We start from the raw sequence: 22,596 nt of genomic DNA, 5'->3' as shown, positions 1-22,596 counted from the left end.
GTCACCGATGCAGAGCTGTGTTGATTTAGTGACAAAGTGTGATGTATCAGCTAATGACAGCTGCCTCTCCTCCTTCTAGGGGTCTGTTGTAAGTGTGCACTTTCTACACAGCCCTGCAGGAGGGGCCCCTCCTCCTTTACCTGAGTACTTGTTTACCTTAGGTGAGAGCTGGGAGTCGGTGAGATAAAGGAGCAGAGAGCTCCATGGAGCAGACAGAGCACAGCAAGCTGAGATACCAGACACACCGCTCTCACTATGGATTCTACACACTATATACTGAAGGCCACCCTGGCTCACATGTGCTCCAACAGCAGCCCCGGCACAGTGCACCTTGGCCAAGCACAAAGGTAAGCAGCTAATGCAATGGATTGATTTTCTCAGTGACCCAGAAATTCACCTGGATCTAAATATTAGTGCTCTTAGGCTCGGTTCACACCTATGCAGTTTGCTTTTGGTGGTTTCTGCAGTGCTTTTTGCTCTGTGTTTTGCAGACCACAGTTTTGTCGTGATTTGCGCTTTGCATTTTTTACGCTTTTCTTTTTTTTTCTTGGGCCAGTTGGTTGTTGAGCAGATTAAAAACGCCAATTGCGGCAAAATCACTGCAAAAACGCACAACATTCTTTTTTGCAGCTTCTGCATTGAAGTCTATTAAACCAAAGAAGCAATATACCGTAGATTGTGAGCTCCTTGAGGGCAGGGGCTGATGTGAATGTACAATATATATGTAAAGCGCTGCGTGAATTGTCGGCGCTATAAAAGTATAGTAAATGAATAAATAAATATAAGCACCATTTTGAGTTTAAAAAAGTAATTGAACCTTTCCAAAAACGCAGGAGCTAAAAAAAGCATAGATGTGAACGTGTCCCATAGGATACCATGTTAACCAGTTCTGGACCGGAAGGATTTGCCCCCTTAATGACCAGGCCATTTTTTGCGATTCGGCACTGCATTACTTTAACGGACAATTGCGCGGTTGTGCAGCACTGTACCCAAATAAAATTGATGGCCTTTTTTCCCCCACAAATAGAGCTTTCTTTTGGTGGTATTTGATCACTTGTACAATTTTTATTTTTTGCACTATAAACAAAGAAAGTGTGTAAATTCTGAAAAAAAACCAATAATTGTCACTTTCTGTTATATAACATTTAAAAAAATAATAATTTAAAAATCAAATTTTTTTAAACATCTTAGGCTCCTTTCACACGGCCGCTCCGTGTGAAAGGTCCGCTGCGGGACTTTTTTTTTTCCACGGAGCGGATGACATTTCTGTCATCCGCTCCGTGTGCCCGCATATCATCCCATCCGTTTGCGGATGATATGCGGACATAATGTAAGTATATGGCACTGCGGATGTCAGCGGATGACACCGCTGACATCCGATTTTCCTTCCTTTCCGTTTTTTACACGGAAGGAAAAATGGGGTTCTGTTCCGTTCGTAAAAACGGAACAGAACTGACAGGAGGAAAATCGGGTGTCAGCGGATGGTATTCCGCTGACATCCGCAGTGCCATTCACTTACATTATGTCCGCAAATCATCCGCAAACGCATTGGATGATTTGCGGACACACGGAGCGGCCGTGTGAAAGGACCCTTAGGCCAATTTGTATTCTGCTACATATTTTTGGTAAAAAAAAAAAAAAGAAAAATTGCAATAAGCGTATTTTGATTGGTTTGTACAGAAGTTATCACGTCTACTAACTAAGTGAACAATTTATGTCATTTTTGTTTTTTTTTTTGTTTTTTACTAGTAATGGCGGCGGTCTGCGATTTCTTTTTTTTTTTTTTTTTGCGGGACTGTGACATTGCGGTGGACAGATCGGACCCCTAACTGCATTTTTGACACTTTTGGGAGTACCAGTGACGTTACTACAGTAATCAGTGCTATAAATATGCACTGTTACTGGCAGGGAAGGGGTTAACACTGTGGGTGATCAAGGGGTTAAATGTGAGCCTAGGGGGACTGTATGGGGGTTGGGCTTTTGAAATGATCACAGAGACCTGTGATCCTATATAGAAGGAGCACAGGTACTCTGTGATCATTTCAGAGAGAGTGTTTTACAATAGCTGACCATCCTTCTCTCTCAGCGGGAAGCGATCGCGGGTGACAGGCGACAATCAGAGCCGCCTGCCCCGTGCATCGGAGTCCCCGCTGACGAGTAGGGGCGGGAGCGCACCGCTGCTGGCACCCTCGCCCCCTAGCTGCAGGCTCGCGACCGACGTAGGGCTACGTCGGTTCACGCAGGAGGGGCTGCCTGCTGCAGTAAAACTGCGGCTGGTGGTCCAGAAGCGGTTAAATAAACAGTAGTGCGTTTTTGCAAAAAGCACCAAAAAGGTATAGATGTGAATTGAGCCTAATACAATCTATGCCTGTGTGTAGAGTAGAGCGCAGCACACAATGGGAGAATGCTAACCCATCTTAGATGCTGAATGATCTCAGCAAGGTTTCACTGGGGTTGATTTACTAAAACTGGAGAGTGCAAAATATGATTCAGCTCTGCATAGAAACCAATCAGCTTCCAGGTTTTTTTCATCAATACTGAACTGAACAAGCTAAAGTTAGATGCTGATTGGCTACCATGCACGGCTGCACCAGTTTTTGCACGCTACAGTTTTAATAAATCAACCCCACTGAGTATTAACATCTGGATGGAATAAAGACAGTTGCCTCTATGGACACACACAGCACTGAAAACAATAAATATAAGAAGTAGCCGGGAAACGCAAATCCTAGGTCTTCAGAGCAAAGGTCTGAACTGACCCTATTGGTGACCATACATGGTTTCCTTTTTTTTTTTCTTTTTTTTTTTTAATCCGATCAATGTGCAATTTGATCAAAATTATAAAATCTGCAGACATTTAAATGGCAGTACCAAATTCCCTTCTGACCGATCAGTGACAGCCATACATGCTTCAAAAAAAGATTGATTTATTTTCCGATCATCTTCTCCCAATTATTAATATTATGCAGGATTTATATAGCACCAGTAGTTTGCACAGCACTTTACATTAGTAAGGGAGACAGTACAGTTACAATACAATTCATTACAATAGGGTTAGGAGGACCTTGATCCTGAAAGCTTGCACTCCAATATCTAGTAGGCAGAATCAATCTATAGTTGACAACCCATTCGATCGATATGCTACATACGGGGAGAGGATTTCAATCAGTAGTCAAGATAACTTTGGTAGGCCATAGATGATGCTTTTTTTTTTCTTTTTTTTTTCATTCATCCAGTGAGCTGAACAAAAAGAAAAAAAGATTTGATTCCCCCATCAACACACTTGGTGTTGATGGGTGGAATCCCTCCTGTGGTGCTATTGTATTCTGATAGCAGAAAGAGTTCCCCATCATCAGAATACATTCAGTGTTATTGGATATAGCCAGCAGCACTGATCGAGCAAAAGAAAAACCAACAGGCTGGTTGTGCAGAGGTCAATCAAGAGATCAACTTCTGTACAACCAGCCTGCTCATAGATGAATCAAAATTTGCCCGGCTGAATTTTTATCCATCTATGGCCGGCTTTACAGTCATAAGTTATCAGAGCCCATTCACACAGGGCGACACGACTTGCCGGGGCGACCTGTGAAGTCGCGGTGCACAATGTGCACCGCGACCTCGGCGCGACATCAACGGACTTCATATCATTGAAGTCAATGCAAGTCGCCACCAGGTCGCCCCAAAGTAGTACAGGACCCTTTTTCTAAGTCGGAGCGACACAAGTCGCTCCGACTTAGAAAAAGGGTCCTGTACTACTTTGGGGCGACCTGGAGGCGACTTGCATTGACTTCAATGATATGAAGTCCGTGCATTAGAACGGGTCCTGTGCTAATCAGTGGCAGGCGACCCACCGCGACTTGTCAGGCGACCAAGTCGCCTGACAAGTCGCGCTATTGTGAATGGGGACTTAATCTCATAGGTGTGCACAGCCTATTGCATTAGGGTGTGCACCTCAAAGTTCAAACATGCGTGCGTGTGTATGTTAAATAAATACATTAAAAATAAATAAATAAATAAAAATAATTTTTATATATATATATATATATATATATATATATATATATATATATATATACACACTCTTATGAATACATGTAAAAAAAAGTAGGGCAGAGGTTGGTGTCAGTAGGGCAGTGGACCTGTGTCAGTATTTTTTTTTTTATTATTATTATTTTTTTTTGTATTTTTTTTTTTTTTTACAATTTAAATTTTATATTTTTTTACAATATTTCTTTTTTTAACATTTTTTTTAGGAGCCCCCTGCGCACGCATCTCTGTTTCCAACATAACCTGTTCAATTGAAATATATGATCATGAGCAAAGTATTTCAGTGCTGCCGATTGGTGCAAAACGATCTAAACTGTCCTTGCTGATTGACTCCGTTTGACCAAATCTAACCCAAATGAGTCCTATGGTGGCCACACATTGCCTCTCAACCTCGTTCAATCAGTGAATGATTTGCATTAACTGAGAAAAAGCAAAGTGTTCCCTGTATCTCTACTGTTAGAGCAAGTGACCTCCTGTGAATACAATACAGCAAGGCAACCGCTCTGCACGGGACCCAAAAGTTAGTTATCACTGCAGAAGTCGGTGATTTCCAGCTTCCACAATGATCTCATAGGTATGGCACATACACACTAAAGCCTCGTACACACGCAACGATTATCGGCCGACCGATCGGCCGTCTTTTGTCCTGAGTTGTTTGTTGGTTGAAATGTGCTCTAGACTGCACACAAATTTTCTTGGCCAACAACAACCAACTGCAGAAGTGATGTCATGTGCTGGTTTACTTTTCGTGTGTTTTTTCTTCTCTGAGCATGCCCAGTTTAGCTCATCTGATTTTTGTCTGCCCGAAATCTGTACTGACTGATCGAAAATCGGCCGTTGTGTTGATGGCCAACAAAAATTTTATAGCATGCACACCAGATTTTGTTTCGGCCGAAAAGTCGCAGTCGGTTGTTGGAAGCATCATACTAACAAGCCGACAATCGGCCGATCGGACGTTGGCCGAAAATTTACGGCCAACAATCGGTGCGTGTGTACGGGGCTTTAGTTATCACTGCAGAAGTCGGTGATTTCCAGCTTCCACGATGATCTCATAGATATGACACATACACACTTTCATTTGGTCCAAGCTTTAGCTATGTAAAATAAGCCATATCTTGAATAAAGCTTTAAAATAAAACCAGTGTGATCACCTAGGCCCCTCCAGACTAGTCAGTTTACCTGGAGATATCTGTGGAGGGTTCAGCATGTTCATAGACTTTCAAATGTTCTCTGTTCTGACCGCTATCTCGCCCTAGGCTGCCTGTGTTCCAGTATTTGGCAGTCTCTGCACATTGTAGTTAAAGCACATGCCTATCTGACAGGCAAAGTGATAATTACAGTAAATCATTTAAACATCAAAGGCAAGCATGCACAGTGATAGTGAAGAGCAGTACATGGCTTGTTATTTGTTGTTGCTCTAGTAATCCCCACAGTTGCTCCCAGCCATAATAAAGTGGCAGGAATGGCTGGTGTGATACAACCCCAGCCAGGCTTATCACATTAAACATGAATGCTGGACTACTTGCTTTTGCATATATCAGGGGCGTAACTACAGGGGTTGCAATTGCAACCGGGCCCCATGCTACAGGGGGCCTGTGCAGCTCCCCTGTACACCTGCATAGGAGGGGCGGCAGGGGGGGGGGCAGCATGTAGAGAAATCACTGTCCTCCTTTCTCCTCCTGTAGCTGCAGGAGGAAAATGGAGGAGATTGGTTCCTCTGTATGCTGCCCCCGCCACTCCTCCTATCCAGTTCACTTGTGTTCTGCTGTCTCTGGGCCCCTGTGTGCTCCCCTGGTCACCCCAGGGGAAGAGCCCCAGGCTTGAAGGGAAGGGCACCGGCCAGGGGTCCGGGAGGCCCTTCAGGGTTTCTTGCACCGGGGCCCTGAAAGTTCTAGTTACGCCTCTGGCATATATGCATATGAAGATGGGCGACGTATTCACCAACCCCCAACACCGCTTATCTTGCCAGGAACAATAGCCATGGGACATGGTTGTCTTAAAGATATTTCCCACCCTACGAAGGGAATCAGATGGCGTCTGTTTCAGCCATATTAGATCTTTGGCCAATGCAACCTCATTTTGCAATTGCCATCTCATATCGGTGCCCAGCTTTACACATGCAAGGATTTGAAGTATCTCAGCTACGGGTGCAGAAGACTTTTCTAAGACAGTGTTGGATGGGTATTTAGAATTACTGCAGCTATCAAAAAAAAAAAAAATGGGTTTGATGAGAAAGAATAGATTGCACAGAAACCCATGTCAATTTGCTACATCTACACAAAAAAATGAGATGACATTATTAAAACTTTGTTGCACGATCTATTGTTCTGTGTTTGCTGTAATTTTAGGCTCAAGGAGGGCTTAAAGAGTATTTTGACTCAAGATTAATAATGTAATATATTCTAGCCAACCAGTCCTTAGATCAGGGGTCTCTGTACATTCTAAACAAAGAGCCAGTTTGCTGTCCTTCATACTTTGAGAGGGCTGGACTGTGACCAGGGCAAGTAGAAAATGCCCTGGCATCAATGGGAGCAAACAATGCCCCATCATTGACATTGCTAGAAAAATAATGTCCCATTGATGGTATCAGGGGAAGGAATAGTTCTTCATCATTGGTGTCAGTGAAAGGAATGGTGATCCATCATTGGTATGAGTGGGAAGAATAGTGCCCCATCATTGGTGTCAGTGAAAGGAATAGTGCCCCATCGTTGGTGTCAGTGCAAGGAATAGTGTCCCATCGGTGTCAGTGGGGGGAATAGTGACCCATCATTGGTATGAGTGGGAAGAATAGTGCCCCATGATAGGTGTCAGTGCAAGGAATAGTGTACCATCATTGGTGTCAGTGGAGGGAATATTGCCCAAAGGGCCTAATAAAAGCCAGCAAAGGGCCATCTCTGGCCCCCCGGGCCACAGTTTGGTGACCACTGCCTTAGATGATGGATGTATTAGTTTATTTTATGCAGGCATTTCTTTATTTTCACTTGTTAATCCTGCCTGTAACACATTTGCTATCCTAGGTTTACAACACTCACTCAAAATACTGTGTCTATCGAGGGCAACATTGTCAACCTAAGGCAGGACTACAGAACACCTCCCTATCTTTTCTTCTCCATACCATAGATAGGTGGGAACAATGTAACTGGTAAGAATACACTACGGGAAGAGACCACCTCATGAGACGCATGGCAGGATCAACGGGTGCTTTAAACAAACAGATGTAACAAAATGCTTTCAATATACCATTCAGAAGACCAAATGGAAGCAAATATAATAATTTCAATGTTAGGGTTTACTAATACTTAGAAGGATAACCAAACTTTTTAGTAACTTAGGCCCAACGCTCACCCCATCCCTCGCCATCCCCTGAAGTACTATATACCCCCAAAAAGACCTGAGATTAGAAACTTGTGCTGTTCTACACACCACGGTCTATGCTGGACTTAGTTGACTGGTCATAAGGGTCAGCGCATTTTTTTGCACTTAACAGACACAACAAAACACTTTCATTATACCATTCAAAAGAACAAAAGGAAGCCAACAAGAAAAGTTTTTGGGTTTACATATACTTCGAAGCAGGGCTTTTTTTCTCCAAGAATAGGTGCAGGAACTCCCTCTTCTAAATGACTTTGTGTCTCTGCCCCTTACCCACCTCCGAGCACTAACCCTTGGTTCCACCCCCTACCCAGCTTCCAGTACAGCCTCTTTTGGAGAATATAGAGCCAAGTATAATTTTGTATAGGAATGTATGGAATTAGGTTATGAGAACAAGAAAAGCAATAAAATAGATCCCCCACAGCAAGCAGCAATAGACCCCCCCAGCAGCAATAGACCCCCAGAAGCCAACATCAATAGACCCTCTAGCAGCCAGCAACATTAGACCCCTCCCTAAACAGTAGATCCATTCTAGCAACAAGTAATCCTGAGTATCAAAAGATCCTCCACCAGCAACAAAAGATTGCCATGCAAAAATAGATCCCCTCCAGCAACAATAGATCTCCCTGCAGCCAGCATCACTAGACCCTCCAGCACCCATTGGAGGTGCCGGAACTGCGTTCCCCCGCGTTCCCGCTGAAAAAAAGCCCTGCTTCGAAGGATAAATGACTTTTTAGTAACTTAGGCCCAATGGGCGCTCTATTCCTCACCATCCCCAGAAGTACAAAATTCTCCCTAAAAGGCTTCTGATCAGAAACACACAGTGAAAAATTTACTAAACTGGTGCACACAGAATCTGGTCCAATTGTGCATAGTAACCAATCCATTTATAACTTTAGCTTGTTCAATTAAGCTTGGACAATAAAAACCTAGAAGACGACTGGTTACTATGCACAGATGCACCTGATTCTGTGTGCACCAGTTGTAGTAAATCTCCACCGTGCTGTTCTACACATCGTGGTCTAAACAGGACTTAGCGGTGTTTCTCCTCTCAAGAGTTGGTTGGCCATAAGATACAGTGCGTGCAATACCTTTTTACTATAATGTAGAGCTAATTTCCTTGCAAATTTACAAAGAGGAAATTTCTCTATTTTTGTGTATCCTACAGAGAGTATGTGCAGTAGCTTATAGCCCAGTTGGCTCTACCCAAGGATGAACTGCCGCTTGGACCAGCATAGGCTATAGTGTTTGGTCTAAGGGTCTGATTGAAGGTCTTAGTGATGGTATAGTGTTTTTGAGGAAAGTGAGGGGGCAAGTTGGCCCTAAATTATGAAAAAAGTATATTCAGATGACAAAGAGAAGGAAGAAAATGGGCCCATTTAATAGAATAAACATCTCCCTCCAAAAGCAATCCACTTTTACATATAATCATTTATAGAAATGTTTGGAACGTCAATATGTTTAATTAGAGTGAGATGGTCCATCGTATACATTGATGGTTCATTGGCATACATCATAATGGTTTATCATTCACTCCCATTGGGTCATTAACCATGGTGGACAGTATTGATAGCATCTGGTAGACCCAGCACCAGGATACAGTTGTACGATGTAAAGTCATTCAAATCAAGAACTTTTATATTACTACCCAACAATGGCATTCACATCAATTTTTATATAAGCCAACTTTTTATTTTATGCATTGTGTCCCTTTAAGAGAATTTAGCTTGACACTTTGCCTGAAATATAATAGACCCGTCCTTGCCTTCTCTCCCCCCTACCTGTTAATTATGGGATTATAGCTGTCATTGTTGCACCCTGAAGGTGTTTCATGCCAGGTCTTTGATGTCGGGATTGTAAAGAACTGGACCTGAAACCTGTTAGATAAAAGCTGGTTAATATTCCACTTCTTACACGGCTTCATAATACAGCCTTCTAGATGTATTTACTTTATAGGGAGTTGTTGTACGGACAGTTGGGGCTTTTCAATGAGAAACTTCGGTTAAGAGCTGTGTAAAGTAAGAACAAACTCCTTAGGTATGTAACAATGTGACCGGTGGCTGAAGAATAAAAAGTATGAGTAATTAATGAGGCTGAAAGGTTTTTGCTAGTTATTCAATGGAGATGTATAGAATCACACGAGCACAGAAGTGTGTTTGCGTGTGTGCTGTATGTACTATGTCTATAGAGAGAGCAAGAGGGGATATAGAAAGTCAATGAAGACAAATATGGACAAAGACAGAGATGGAGAAGGAAATAAAAGAGAAAATAAGATAAAATAAAGCTCAAAACTAAACACAAGGCAAATAACTCCATACTCTATCTATCTATCTATCTATCTATCTATCTATCTATCTATCTATCTATCTATCTATCTATCTATCTATCTATCTATCTATCTATCTATCTATCTATCTATCTATCTATCTATCTATCTATCTATCTATCTATCTATCTATCTATCTATCTATCTATCTATCTATCTATCTATCTATCTATCTATCTATCATATATACAGTATGTATATATCCTTTCAGTTGTATCCAACTCTGTGGGCCAGCTCTCTGGGCACCATTCCACCTTTTTGCCTTCCAAAGGAAAAGGAAGCCGCTCACCCTATAAAAGCCTTTAATTCAACTTATTTAAGCTCTCCAAAATAAGACAGTTCCTCCTGGACAGCACAAGTCTAATGCCCCGTACACACGCGTCGAAAATCGGCAGGGAATTTTCGTCCCAACCACCGATCTGCCGATTTTCGGCTTGTTAGCATGATGCTTCCGACAACCGACTCCGACTTTTCGTCCGAAAAAAATCTGGTGTGCAGGCTATAAAATTTTTGTCCGCCGTCAGAACACGGCCGATTTTCGTGCAGTCAGTACAGATTTTGACAGGGAAAAATCTAATGAGCAAGTCTGGGCATGCTCAGAGAAGAAAGAACACAAAGAAAGCAAACCAACACATGACATCACTTCTGAAGTAGATTTTTGTTGGGCGAGAAAATTTGTGTGCAGTCTAGGCACATTCCAACCAACAAAACACCACTCTGGACAAAAGACGGACGATCGGTCGTGTGTACTAGGTTTAAGACATTTCACTTGTATCATAGCTTACTCATCTCAATGTGCCCCATGATTAAGCTCTGATACAAATAAAACGCATTAGGGTTTGTGCGACACCAGGAGATGAGTTTAAATAAATTGGATTAAAGGCTTTTATATAGTGAACAGCTTCCTTTTGCTTTGAAAGGCAAGAAGGCACTTTATTATTTATTACAGCTCCGCATTTAGCATATGCAAAAAATTCAAATGGACCAACAATAGTGCATTAACCCCAGTTTATTGCATAAAATTCAGGCAGTTACACTTACATGTATCCACAAGAGTACGGGCATGTAGTAGAATTGAGCCTTGAGCAGTCCCGCGTCCGGCTGCAGCACGGATGGGCGGGATGACGCGAGTGACGGCGCGAAACGCCTCCTTTCTGACGCGTTTCCTCTGACGAGACTTCCACCGAGATAATGTAAATATGATTTTTTACATTATCATCCACTCACAGAAGTTTAGTGGTTTATCTTTGCACGTTATTACACACGGATGGACTTTTATCTTTTGGACATTTTTTCTCCATATATGTTTTAATCATATTTGCACTATTGTGATTAGTGGTATATATTTATTACGCTTAGCGCACCAATTATTTTCTACACAACCCTCTCTAATTGCTTAAGCATGCAGAATGTGATAACACGTGTTCATAGACAAATTTTACCCACATGCTAGAGTCAATTTAGACAGGAGCCAATTAACCTACAAGCCTGTCTTTGGAGTGTGGGAGGTAACTGGAGTACCCGGAGAAAACCTAGATAAACACAGGGAGAAAATACAAGCTCAATGAATGTAGTGTCTTGGCCAAAATTTTAACCAAGGACCCCAGTGCTGCAAGCTATATTCTTTGTGCTAACCACCAAAGTTGGCCATACATCTACAGGATGAACGGAAAAAAGGTTCCTCCATCCACGCTACACATCGAGGACTGATGAATCTCCTGCTATTGTATTGTGAAAGTTGGTGCTGCCAGATGTCGAAAATACCCAAACAGCGGCTGCATCTAATTGGATGCAGGCGCTGTTCAGCTGACCGTTGACCTTCAATTTTTCATTTAAGGAAGTTTCGGGAACAAGGCAGCCAACAGGGCCACCCACTGAGCAAATTTTGCATCAGGGGCCTGGTGAAATTCAAACAGTATATGGCCAGTTCAAGCACTGTACCACCCCTTCATATATTATATATCCTAACCAGTTTACATGCTAGAGGATTTTTTTATTTTTCTTGCCAACCTTGTGATCTAGGCACCACTAGGTCAGTGACTTGATTTTCCAGCCTCTGAGAGATTTACGTTTTTAATGCAGATTCTAAAGTTATAAAAATACATGTTTTTTGTTTTTTTTTAATGAATACATAAGAAAGTTAATGGTGTTTCCTATGCCTTCCTAGAGCACAGCTTTAATCTCAAACCATATGGGTAATTTAATGTGAGAGTCACCTGTTATTCTATAACATTCAATCATTGACAATTATCAATAATATATTATCTATAAGAAATTATTAATCAATTATTCTATCCATCAATATATAGCACATCAATAAAATGCATGTTTTCAATGTCCTTTTTTTATACTAGGTTTACTATAATCTCTGTGACTCTAATACTTCACCTTGACTTATTTCTATATACTGTATATTTATTTTGTGCTCTTGCTTTATATTTGTAATTTCTCATTGTCCCATGTTCATATTTCTTGTAGCTCTGCCCTCTGGAGGCCCTGGGTGTCTTCTAACAGAGATAGAGAATTACAAGTTCAACAAAGTCCGGTAAGTCTGAAGTGTATTATTCCATAACTTGTGCCACAAGCTTGTGCGTGATCATGTAATAAAGTCAGTGGTGTATTTAGGTTTTGTGCTGCCCTAGGCCTGACTAAACTTGTGCATCCCCTAATTTAAATATGACCCACCCCTTCCTGTAAAGGCCACACCTCTTCCTGTTTGTGACCCTTCCCTGTCATCTTTAAACCACAGCCACAGTCTATCAGTGCCCATCAGTGTAGCCTCATCAGTTCCCATAAGTTCAGCCTCAGCAGTGCCCATCGTCATACCATCATATCATACCATATCATACCAGGAGGTAGCAGTGTGACCGCTTTATGGGGGTGCCAGACTGATTTGCCTCCTGGACCCTGCCCTCCAGCCCAATTCACCCTATAAGACCGGCACTATACTAAAAGTGTGAAGTGTGTAGTGCAAGCCGTCAGGAACTCTTTTTAGTGGGGGAGGCGGGAGGAGGCTGTTTTTTACTCGTGCGTGGTGCAGTTTTTTGCTGCCCCCCTGCAAAGTGCTGCCCTAGGCCGGGGCCTTGTTGGCCTAAGCCAAGATACAGCACTGAATAAAGTATCTTAAGCCAAAATCTACTTTTAAATGGCTAGAACCCTTGACAGGCTTTTTTGCTGTGTGTGTCCTAGCTGAAGATTCATCCTCTCCATTTGTTCCGGTGACCATTGTTACTGGGACTGGAGGCAATAGAAATCCAGTATTTTTGTTTGTCACCAGTATATGAGGTGAGGAGAATTTTTCTAATGGGGACACTTGTTTTAAAGTCAACTGTCTAAGAGGACATCCCTGTGTAAAAGCAAGAAAAATTAATGGGATTTTGATTGAGGTCAGTTGGACATAAAAATATTCTTTATTCAATAACACGAATGATATGATATAAAACAACACTGTAGCATGAATAGATACAGGGATAAGGCACACAGTAAATACAGCAATACATAATAAATCCAAAATAAATACAATTTTTTCTAGGACCAAAAATGGTTCACTCAAGAATACAATGGCTAAAATATGACATAAATGCTCTGTTATTTGAATATATCACAGTTAGATGAAACATATGAGTAATTGTAGGCTCGACGCGTTTCATCTAACTGTGATATATTCAAATAACAGAGCATTTATGTCATATTTTAGCCATTGTATTCTTGAGTGATCCATTTTTGGTCCTAGAAAAAATTGTATTTATTTTGGATTTATTATGTATTGCTGTATTTACTGTGTGCCTTATCCCTGTATTTATTCATGCTACAGTGTTGTTTTATATCATATCATTCATGTTATTGAATAAAGAAAATTTTTATGTCCAACTGACCTCAATCAAAGTCCCATTAATTTTTCTTGCTTTTACACATATATACAAAGGGATGGAGGCTTTTGGACATCTGTGACAAACCATATATATTACTTCCTTGTCTAAGAGGACATCCCTGTTATGTCTCCTGGGCTAAAAGTGAATGGAAATACCACCCATAGGACACAGACAGAAAAAAATAGTTTAAACATCCCCTAGTTTATCCAAAAGGAAAAAAAATGAAGTATTAAAAGTCTGTACAACCTGATTATTATTAGAGATGCTATTAAACTGTCCTCCTTTTTGAAACACCCAGGTAGACAGGAATGGAACTTGGAATTAAGGCAGGGAGGTCTTACTGTAGAAGTACGGAAGACATAAGAAGCAAGAGGCTGACTCTGGTGGTTGTATTCACCCATCAGTATCTATCCCAAACTGGGTATATTTGTTTTGGGAAGTCCAAGGATAGGCAACACCAGCACTCTAGCTGTTTTGGAACTTCAAGACCGACAGGGCTTTGCAAGAAACTGACAGCCACATTCATGAGTCCCAAAGGCAAAGGCTTGGTGGGATTTATAGCTTCACCACAGCTGGATTGCCAAGGTTGCCTATCCCTGGGGTAGGGTGTTCCTTGAAGGGACAAATGGACACTAGCCACCCATTAACAGACTCTGACAATTTTGGTTGGATCGGACCATGATTGGGTTATCTATGAACACGTGTCAACATACAACCTTTGCAACACAGAGGAACCTTTGAAATAACTTTCTGGTCTCAGGGAACCCCTGCTAAAAATTACTATATCTACAACTCATGATACGTTAGTGTGATAGTTAGTGTGATGAGTATTCCTTAAAGTAGTTGTAAAGGCTGAAAGTTTTTTTTACCTTCATACATTCTATACATAAAAGGAAAAAAAACTTTGGTTTGCAGCTCCCCCCTCAGCCCCCCTAATACTTACCTAAGCCATATCCTGATCCAGCAATGTGCATGAGACCAAAGGCTCTCCCGAGTCTCTCTCTCCTGATTGGCTGAGATGCAGCAGCAGGACCCATTAGCTCCTGCTGTGGTCAATCGCGGCCAGTGAGGCAGGAGCACAGGACAGGGCTAAGCCATGCTCTCTGTGTCTTATGGATGCAGAGACCCGGCTCGGGAGCGAGCAGGCACTAGTGCCCCCACAGCAAGCAGCTTGCTATGGGGGACTAGGCAAAGGGGAGAGTGCGGGCGGGGGACCCTGAGAAGAGAAGTATCGGGGGTACTCTGTGCAAAACCATTACACAGATCAAGTAAGTATGACATGTTTTCCTTTTTTAATTCATTATTTTCCTTTAAAATCACTTCTACACATTACTAGTTTTTTTTTTTTGTTCAACCCTGCGGGCTGAACGAAAAAAAACTGACCGCTCAGGTCGGAGCAGCTGTACTAACTATGTGATGTTAGTACAGTGATCTTCCCTGCTGTTTGATGTGTTCTGATGGGGGGGGGCCCCCCCACCAGAACACTCCGGTCAGAGCTCTCGGCCGTTGGCTGAGACTGCTGATCGGTCACGCCCCCTTGGAAGACGCCAGTGAAACAAGCTGGCGAATGTCGGCCAGTTTCTTTTGAACCGGCGGATGCCGCCAGACATTCTGCTCATGTGTACTAGGCTTTACACTTAAGGTCATTGGAACACTGGGAAGAATTACCCCTTACAGATAGCTAAAAAGGTAATTGATGTCAGTGCCGAAATTGCTCAGTGCTGAAGGAACCTCTAGCAACCCCTGGAGGAACAGTAGGGTTCTAGGGAACCCTAGTTGAGAAACCCTTATCCAGGGGGAGAAGACGGTTGGTTGAATGAAGTTCCCCTAGGTAATTCTGGCACAAGCTGTCTACAAATGCATTTATTTAGATGCACTAAAGGTGTACATGTCTCTTTTGTGAGCTGAAAGATGGTTTTGTGGACGGAAAAAGTTTGCATAACCAGCTGCTGTCAAACGCCTATGGCTACTGTGGTTGAATCCCTGCTGAAGCTGAGGTGTATTGATGTCTACATTGTACGGATTTGAAAAGTGAGTGTGTGTCAGTGGGGATAATGAAGGCTCCATTGTATTTGTGAATAGAGAAGTAAAGTACAAGCCATGTTTGATGTGTGAGCCTCCTGCAGGCATTAGGAAAAGGATGTCCAGTTGATTAACAGACAATAGGATTTCCTTATAGAGCCTAGAGTCATTTAAGTGAGACAACCTGCTCTCAGCTATTGTACCAAGATGCTGAAAGCACACAGCTAGGGCTAGAATTACACTAAAGCCCCTTTATATTAGGGGTATTACTGTATTTTCCTGCATAGGCTTACTAGAACAAAGAGTTCAACCGTCACCTGGGAATAACTAAACTCCACATTGCCTTCATCATTACTGGGAATGACTGCACTCAGTGGGTCTTCCCACCAGCCACTATTCAATGGGGGGGGGGGACAGGCATTCGATACTCCTGGAAGTGTGGACTGCTGAAGACTGCGGAGGTTGATTTACTAAAGCTGGAGAGTGCAAAATCTAGTAGGGATGCACCAATATATCGGGCGCCGAAAAATATTGGCTGAAAATAGGGTTATCAGCATTTTGCCGATAGAAAAAAAAAATGGTGCCTATAATGGCATGTCCAGTGTTATTGACTTCAATGCAAAATCATGTCCCATTGACTTTAATGCAATAATGCCCCCTATTAATTTCAATTCAAAATCGCATCCCATTGACTTCAATGCGAAATCGTGTCCCATTGACTTCAATGCAAAAACGCCCTCTATTGACTCCAAAGCAAAATCCAGTTCTATTGACCTTAATGCAAAAACGCCAGCCATGCTATTAAAAGATTTTTGAAAAAAATGTAAAAAAACTGTCCATTTCGGTTTCAGGGCCAAGTGCATCCGGAATTTTTGGTTTTTCTTTTGGCACCGGAATTTTAATTTCGGTGCACCACTAAAATCTGGTGCAGCTGTGCATGGTAGCCAGTCAGCCTCTAACTTCAGCTTGTTCAAATAAAATTTGACAAAAAACCTGGAAGCTGATTGGTTTCTAATGCAGAGCTGCACCAGAGTTTGCACTCTCCAGTTTTAGTAAATCAACCCCCGTTGAGTTTGCCACCTACCAGAGAGGTAGGTATTCGGTGTGCAGCTATATATTTGAAAAAAAAAAGTACATGGTCGAAATCTGAGTGGCTTAGGCTCGGCTCGGCTGTATTACTGTTTTAGAATCTGGTTGATGAAAGTTACACTCCCTAAAACATTTATGGATTAACTTTTTTTTTTTTCTACAGGAATCCACAGCAAACAATGATAATCGGCATACTGAAAGTAAAGGGGCCCATGGCTTTCAACACCCAGTACGGTAGGTTCCAGCTCTCCTATTTAGTGTTCTCTAAGGCTGCATTCACACTTGAGCGTAGCGTTTTCGCGCGATTTTTACCGCAATTTTCAGGTGTTTTTTTTTCAGGCGTTTTTGGAGGCAGGCATTGACATCTATCAAAAACGCTGGTAATCAGCCCAAAAAGAAGCTCATGTACTTTTTTCAGCTACAGGCGTTTTGCAAAACGCTTAGATGTGAACAGGGGCCATTTAAATGAATGGGGTTTTACTTGTTGGGCGTTTTGGAACGTTTTTTTTTAGCGTTTTTGGAGCTGAAAAACACAGGTGTGAATGGAGCCTTAAGGCTGGGTTCACACTATTGCAATATGGATGTGGGTTTCCCCGTATCCAATTCGCATGTCAGGAGATTGTGACCGACTCTCTATGGAGCTGGTTCACATATCTCCGGAGCGGCTGTGGTGCGAATTGCACAGGAGTCCTGTGCGTCTTCTGGTCCATTTCAGCCAAAAATTCGGACTGAAATTGGACCTGAAACCGTGAACAGGTACGCACCGGACCCCTGCTGTGGGCCGCTCCATGCGGCAGTGTGAACCCAGCTTTAAAGTCCCAATTTCTTAGACTCCCTCCCTAATTTGGATATGATGCAGGATTCCGCGCAATAGATAAATAAACTGACAATTAAATACATAAGCTGCTGCTAACATCAAACACATCCCCCTTTAAAGTGGTTCATTGTGATTAACTATACATATATAAGATGTAGCGCTGCCAAAAAAATATTTTTGCTAAAAATGTGAAATTAAAATAGTGTGTTACAATGCACCTCCCCCTCAGGGAAACAATCGCTGTATGTGAAGCTTCACAATTGTGTGACAAACCTAAATTTCACAATATGATGTGTAAATAAAGTGAGCCGGCTCACACTGGGGCGACTTGTCAGGCGACCTGGTCGCCTGACAAGTCGCCGTGGGTCGTCTGCCATAGATTAGCACAGGACCCGTTCTAATAGGAGTGACACAAGTCGCTCCGAATTAGAAAAAGGGTCCTGTACTACTTTGGGGCGACCTGGAGCGACCTGCATTGACTTCAATGATATGAAGTCCGTGCATGTCGCTCCGAGGTCGCGGTGCGCGCTGTGCACCGCGACTTCACAGGTCGCCCCGGCAAGTCGGTTCGCCCCTATGTGAACCGGCTCTTAATTGTATGCATCCACTTGCTCATGCGTAAACATAATTATAAAGCTACAAAACACCTCCCTCCTAATGATACATACTTAAATATATGAAATTAATGGTGAACTAGTCCATACACTAAAAGGAAAAAGCAAAAAAAAAAAGTTGTTTTTATGTTTGTCACACAATAGTGAAGTTTCACATACAGGCTCTCAATGAGCGGATTGCAAAAGGGTCCTGTGCATTTTTGGGTCTGGTTCAGGTGTGAATTCAGGCAAAAAATTCGGACCTGAATTGCACCTGAACCGGTGAACAAGAACGCACAGGACCCCAGGCATGAAACCGCGGCCGCACATATGTGAACCCGGCCTTAATCAGGACTCCTGACCTACATACTGGCTTCAGGTCAGTGACTTAAATCAATGAAGCCACAAGAGCAACATGAAAGCCAGAGAAGTAGCATTTCCAGATGTAGGGGTCATCTACTGCAGCCTTCATATTTCCTTTTCTTAAAAACAATGTTCTTAATTAACTATCAGTATTTTATATATAACAGAGGACACAAAACCAAAACAAAACTTTAGGCAAGCTCATTGACCGCTTTTTTTTTATTGGTAAACGTAATGTTGCCGATTGTGACGTATCAGGAATTAATTTATATAAGTAAGTTTACTGATACATCCAAATGAGCAATAAACTGACCTGAAGCCAGTATGTTGGTCAGGAGTCCTGATTAAGGCCGGGTTCACATATGTGCGGCCGCGGTTTTATGCCTGGGGTCCCATGCGTTCCTGTTCACTGATTTCAGGCAAAAAATTTGGACCTGAACCAGACCCAAAAAATGCACAGGACCCTTTTGAAATCCACTCCACAGCCGCCCCAGACCTGTGTGAACCAGACCCATTGAGATCCGGTTACACTCGCCCGACATGCAAATTGGATGCTGTGAAAACCGAATAGCATAATAGTAAATAAAATTTGAAACAACTTTTGCTGTAGTACTTACCTTTATTCCAAAGCTGTGCCCCGCAATACCTGTTTTCCACCACTAGATATCCTCAGGGCAGCACCCTTCAACTTCAACCCACTTCCTCTGAGCCCAAAATGTCATCCCTTCCCACCCCCTCCAGCCAGTGACAGTGGCCAAGCAGCAGAGTGATGAGCTTCTCATTACGTAGTCTGGTTGAAAAAAGACACAAGTCTATCTAGTTCAACCAGTAAAGTTGTCATTCTGCTATTACCGCCTTTCAGCATGCTGCTTCTCACTCTCTAGTCTAAGCTCTGCTGTACATGGACTACAAAAAAGCTTATACCTTGTCAAATTCAGGCACTTGCACTCCTTGCGTTTAAAACAATGTTTAATAACGTATTAGGGCTCATTCAAATAAGACCCATCCTTCTTGTTGAGCCACTGTCTGCTGTGTGCGGGGCTTTTTTTCTTGGGGAATAGGTGCAGCTACTGCCCCCTTCTGAACTACCCATTGTCTCCGCCTCCTACCCACCTTTCGAGCACTGTCCCTTGGTCCCCCCCTCCCAGTACAACCGCTTTTAAGGAAAACAGAACCAAGTAATTCACATGGAAGTAAATTGTATAGAATTTGACACTAATAACAAGAAAATCAATAAATAAGATCCCTTGCAGCCAACACTAGACCCCCCTAGAAACAAAAGACCCACCCAGCAACAATAGACCCCCCCAGCAACAATAGACCCCCCCAGCAACAATAGACCCCCCAGCAACAAAAAAGCCGCCACAAACAACTACCCCCACTCCAGCAACAATAGACCCTCCACTAGCAACAATAGATTTCCCAGCAGCCAACATCAATAGACCCTCCAGCAGCCAGCAACAATAGACCCCTCCTTCAACAGTAGATCCCTCCCAGAAACAATTTACCCCGCCATCCAGTAATATTAGATCCTCCACTAGCAACAATAAACCTCCCCAGCAACACTAGATCCTCCACAAAAAAGATCCACCCAGTGACCATAGATTCCCCCCAGCAGCCAGCATCAATAGACTCTCCAGCACACTCTAGTACCCCTTGCCAGAGGCAGACTGGCAACTTTCAGCCCAGGGGGCAAATACAAACCAGAGGCCCATGGTGCAGCGACTCGGCCCCGCTCCCACTCTCCCTCTTCCTGTCCTCCTCCTGACCCTCATTCCAAGCTGAAGCTCCGCTTCCGCTACTCCCTACTCACTGGCTGAATCCCGGTTCCCAACCTGGCCAGCAGGGGGCAGTTTGGGGGAGCTGGGACAACTTAGTTGGGGCTGGCCAGGGGAGGAGAGTCTCCTGTGGGTCATTATACCGGCCTCTGCTCAGACACAGTTTACACCATCCAAGCTGGGGGAGGAGGGGAAGCCTGCGCTCTGTCTTGTCTTCAACCTGCTCTCAGTAGGTCAGCGGCAGGGGCTTTTTACTTCTCTTTATCAGGAATCGTTTAGGCATGTTTGTAACAGAAGCGGTGCACCCTTTTTACAGGGTATCAGAGCAGTCCAGGGGGCAACTGCCTCCCTGCCCCATGGCCCAGTCCTCCCCTGCCCCTTGCCATCACATACATTGTGTGCTGGTGGTGCCAGAACTGCGTTCCCGCTGGAAAAAAAGCCCTGGCTGTGTGTGAATCCACCTTGGGGCTGCATGCAGGCAGTCCATAGAAGTGAATGCAGACCAAGTTGCATGTCAAAATTTGACATGCATGCCAGAGTGGGTGCACGGATCCAAACGCACAGTGTCTACAGGGGACGCAACTCCGTATCTATCTGAACTAGCCCTAAATGAATACAGAATTGTATTAATTTGTTCCTTTTATATGAGCTTTATATTATAGCGATTGTATACAGGGCTCTAAATTAAATTTTTTTTATACTTTGACAGGCTGTATATGCCCAAATCGAAAACAGAGGAGTATCTGCAACACATGGGAAAGAAAGTCCTGGCCAATTTCCCAGTCCAGGCCACCATCCACTTCTACAATGACGACACTGACTCTGAAGAAGAGGAGGAAGACGATGAATACAGCATGGAATTTTATAACCACTACCAGAACGCTGAGCGTTTTCCAGGAAAGGAGATTGACCAAGTCACAAAAGACATTTCCAATTACTCAGCAACAGCCACCAAATAGACCAACCAGTTGGCCAGACAAAAAAAAGCCTAATTCTGATGTATAGCCCTGATGTATCTTTGCACATCTAAAGGTTCTCGATGTGCGTTGATTGAAGTACTCCATCCTACCAGACGATATACCGGCATTTATTCATAGCCGAATGTGAATACCTTCTGTTTTAAGAAGGATTATTACTGCAATGGACACTTAAGTGATTGTTAAGAAACTACTTAAGTAAGTTCTTCAACCTGAAAATAAGTTCTTCAACATGACTGTACAGAGACATGAGATTGTGATACAAAGGAGAAACAATACATGAGTATACAAAAGACATATTTAACCACACTTGAGCTCTTAAAGTGGACCTAAACTCTTGAAGAAAGCAGGTGTCATTTGATATTTAGTCTGCCTATGTTTAGAAAAACATAAAACGTTTTTTGAATGGTATGTTTCAACTATAAAGTAGCCATTCGTGATAGCTCTTTTGCCATAGCGTAGGTCTGGTCATCCATAAAGAAGCAGAGTGCCTCGGGAGGGAAGACATTAAAGACTGTACAATGTGTGAGCATAGAAGGTTGCTGAATGTACCATCTGTTGGCCGGCATCTCAGACCAGGATGTAGATGGTCATCCCAAATGTGAACATGAGGGTTAAAGCCACGTCAGATGTTGAGATATAGGTTAAAAAAATCTGGCAAGGGCTTTGATTTTTTTTTCTATGATCACCAAGGCCTAAAACAGTGGTCTCCAAACTTTCTAAACAAAGGGCCAGTTTACGCTCCTTCAGACCTTAGGGTGACAGATCTGTGGCCAGTGCAAATAGAAAATGCCCTGGTGGCAGTAAGTTGCCTCATTCTTGGTGTCGGTGGGAGGAATAGTGCCCCATCATTGGTGTCGGTGGGAGGAATAGTGCCCCTTCAGTGTCCGTGGGAGGAATAGTGCCCCTTCAGTGTCGGTGGGAGGAATAGTGCCCCTTCTGTGTCCGTGGGAGGAATAGTGACAAACTGTTGGTGTCTGTGGGAAGAATAGTGTCCCATTGTTGGTGTCTGTGGGAAGAATAGTGTCCCATTGTTGGTATCTGTGGGAAGAATAGTGTCCCATTGTTGGTATCTGTGGGGAGAATAGTGTACCATTGTTGGTGTCAGTGGAAGGAATAGTGGCCCATTGTTGATGTTTGTAGGAGGAATAGTGCCCCATTGTTGGTGTCTGTAGGAGTAATAGTGCCCCATTGTTGGTGTCTGTGGGAAGAATAGTGACCCATTGTTGGTGTCTGTGGGAAAAATAGTGACCCATTGTTGGTGTCTGTGGGAAGAATAGTGACCCATTGTTGGTGTCTGTGGGAAGAATAGTGACCCATTGTTGGTGTCTGTGGGAAAA

The 22,596-nt window shown here is 43.0% G+C and overlaps 2 protein-coding genes across 2 annotated transcripts in view; both read left to right on the top strand.

Annotated features, from left to right (window-relative positions):
• Positions 1–212: 212 nt before the first annotated feature.
• RIPPLY3 (ripply transcriptional repressor 3) lies at positions 213–21,450 on the top strand. The gene is made up of 4 exons (XM_082245198.1): positions 213–347; positions 12,224–12,290; positions 16,892–16,962; positions 20,989–21,450. The coding sequence occupies exons 1-4, from the start codon at positions 256–258 to the stop codon at positions 21,236–21,238; spliced, it is 480 nt and encodes a 159-aa protein (XP_082101324.1). The 5' UTR covers positions 213–255; the 3' UTR covers positions 21,239–21,450.
• The window catches only part of TTC3 (tetratricopeptide repeat domain 3), a 456,491-nt gene continuing 452,157 nt past the window's right edge, over positions 18,263–22,596 (top strand). The window contains exon 1 of the mRNA XM_082245196.1: positions 18,263–18,276. The gene's annotated coding sequence lies outside the window, so the exon portion shown is untranslated. The remainder of the gene's footprint in view (positions 18,277–22,596) is intronic.

The sequence above is a fragment of the Pelophylax lessonae genome, assembly GCF_965119305.1.
Source record: "Pelophylax lessonae genome assembly, chromosome: 2".
Classification (NCBI taxonomy): domain Eukaryota; kingdom Metazoa; phylum Chordata; class Amphibia; order Anura; family Ranidae; genus Pelophylax; species Pelophylax lessonae.
The sequence above is the reverse complement of the archived record's forward strand: the minus strand, read 5'-3'. Positions and strand labels throughout refer to the sequence as shown.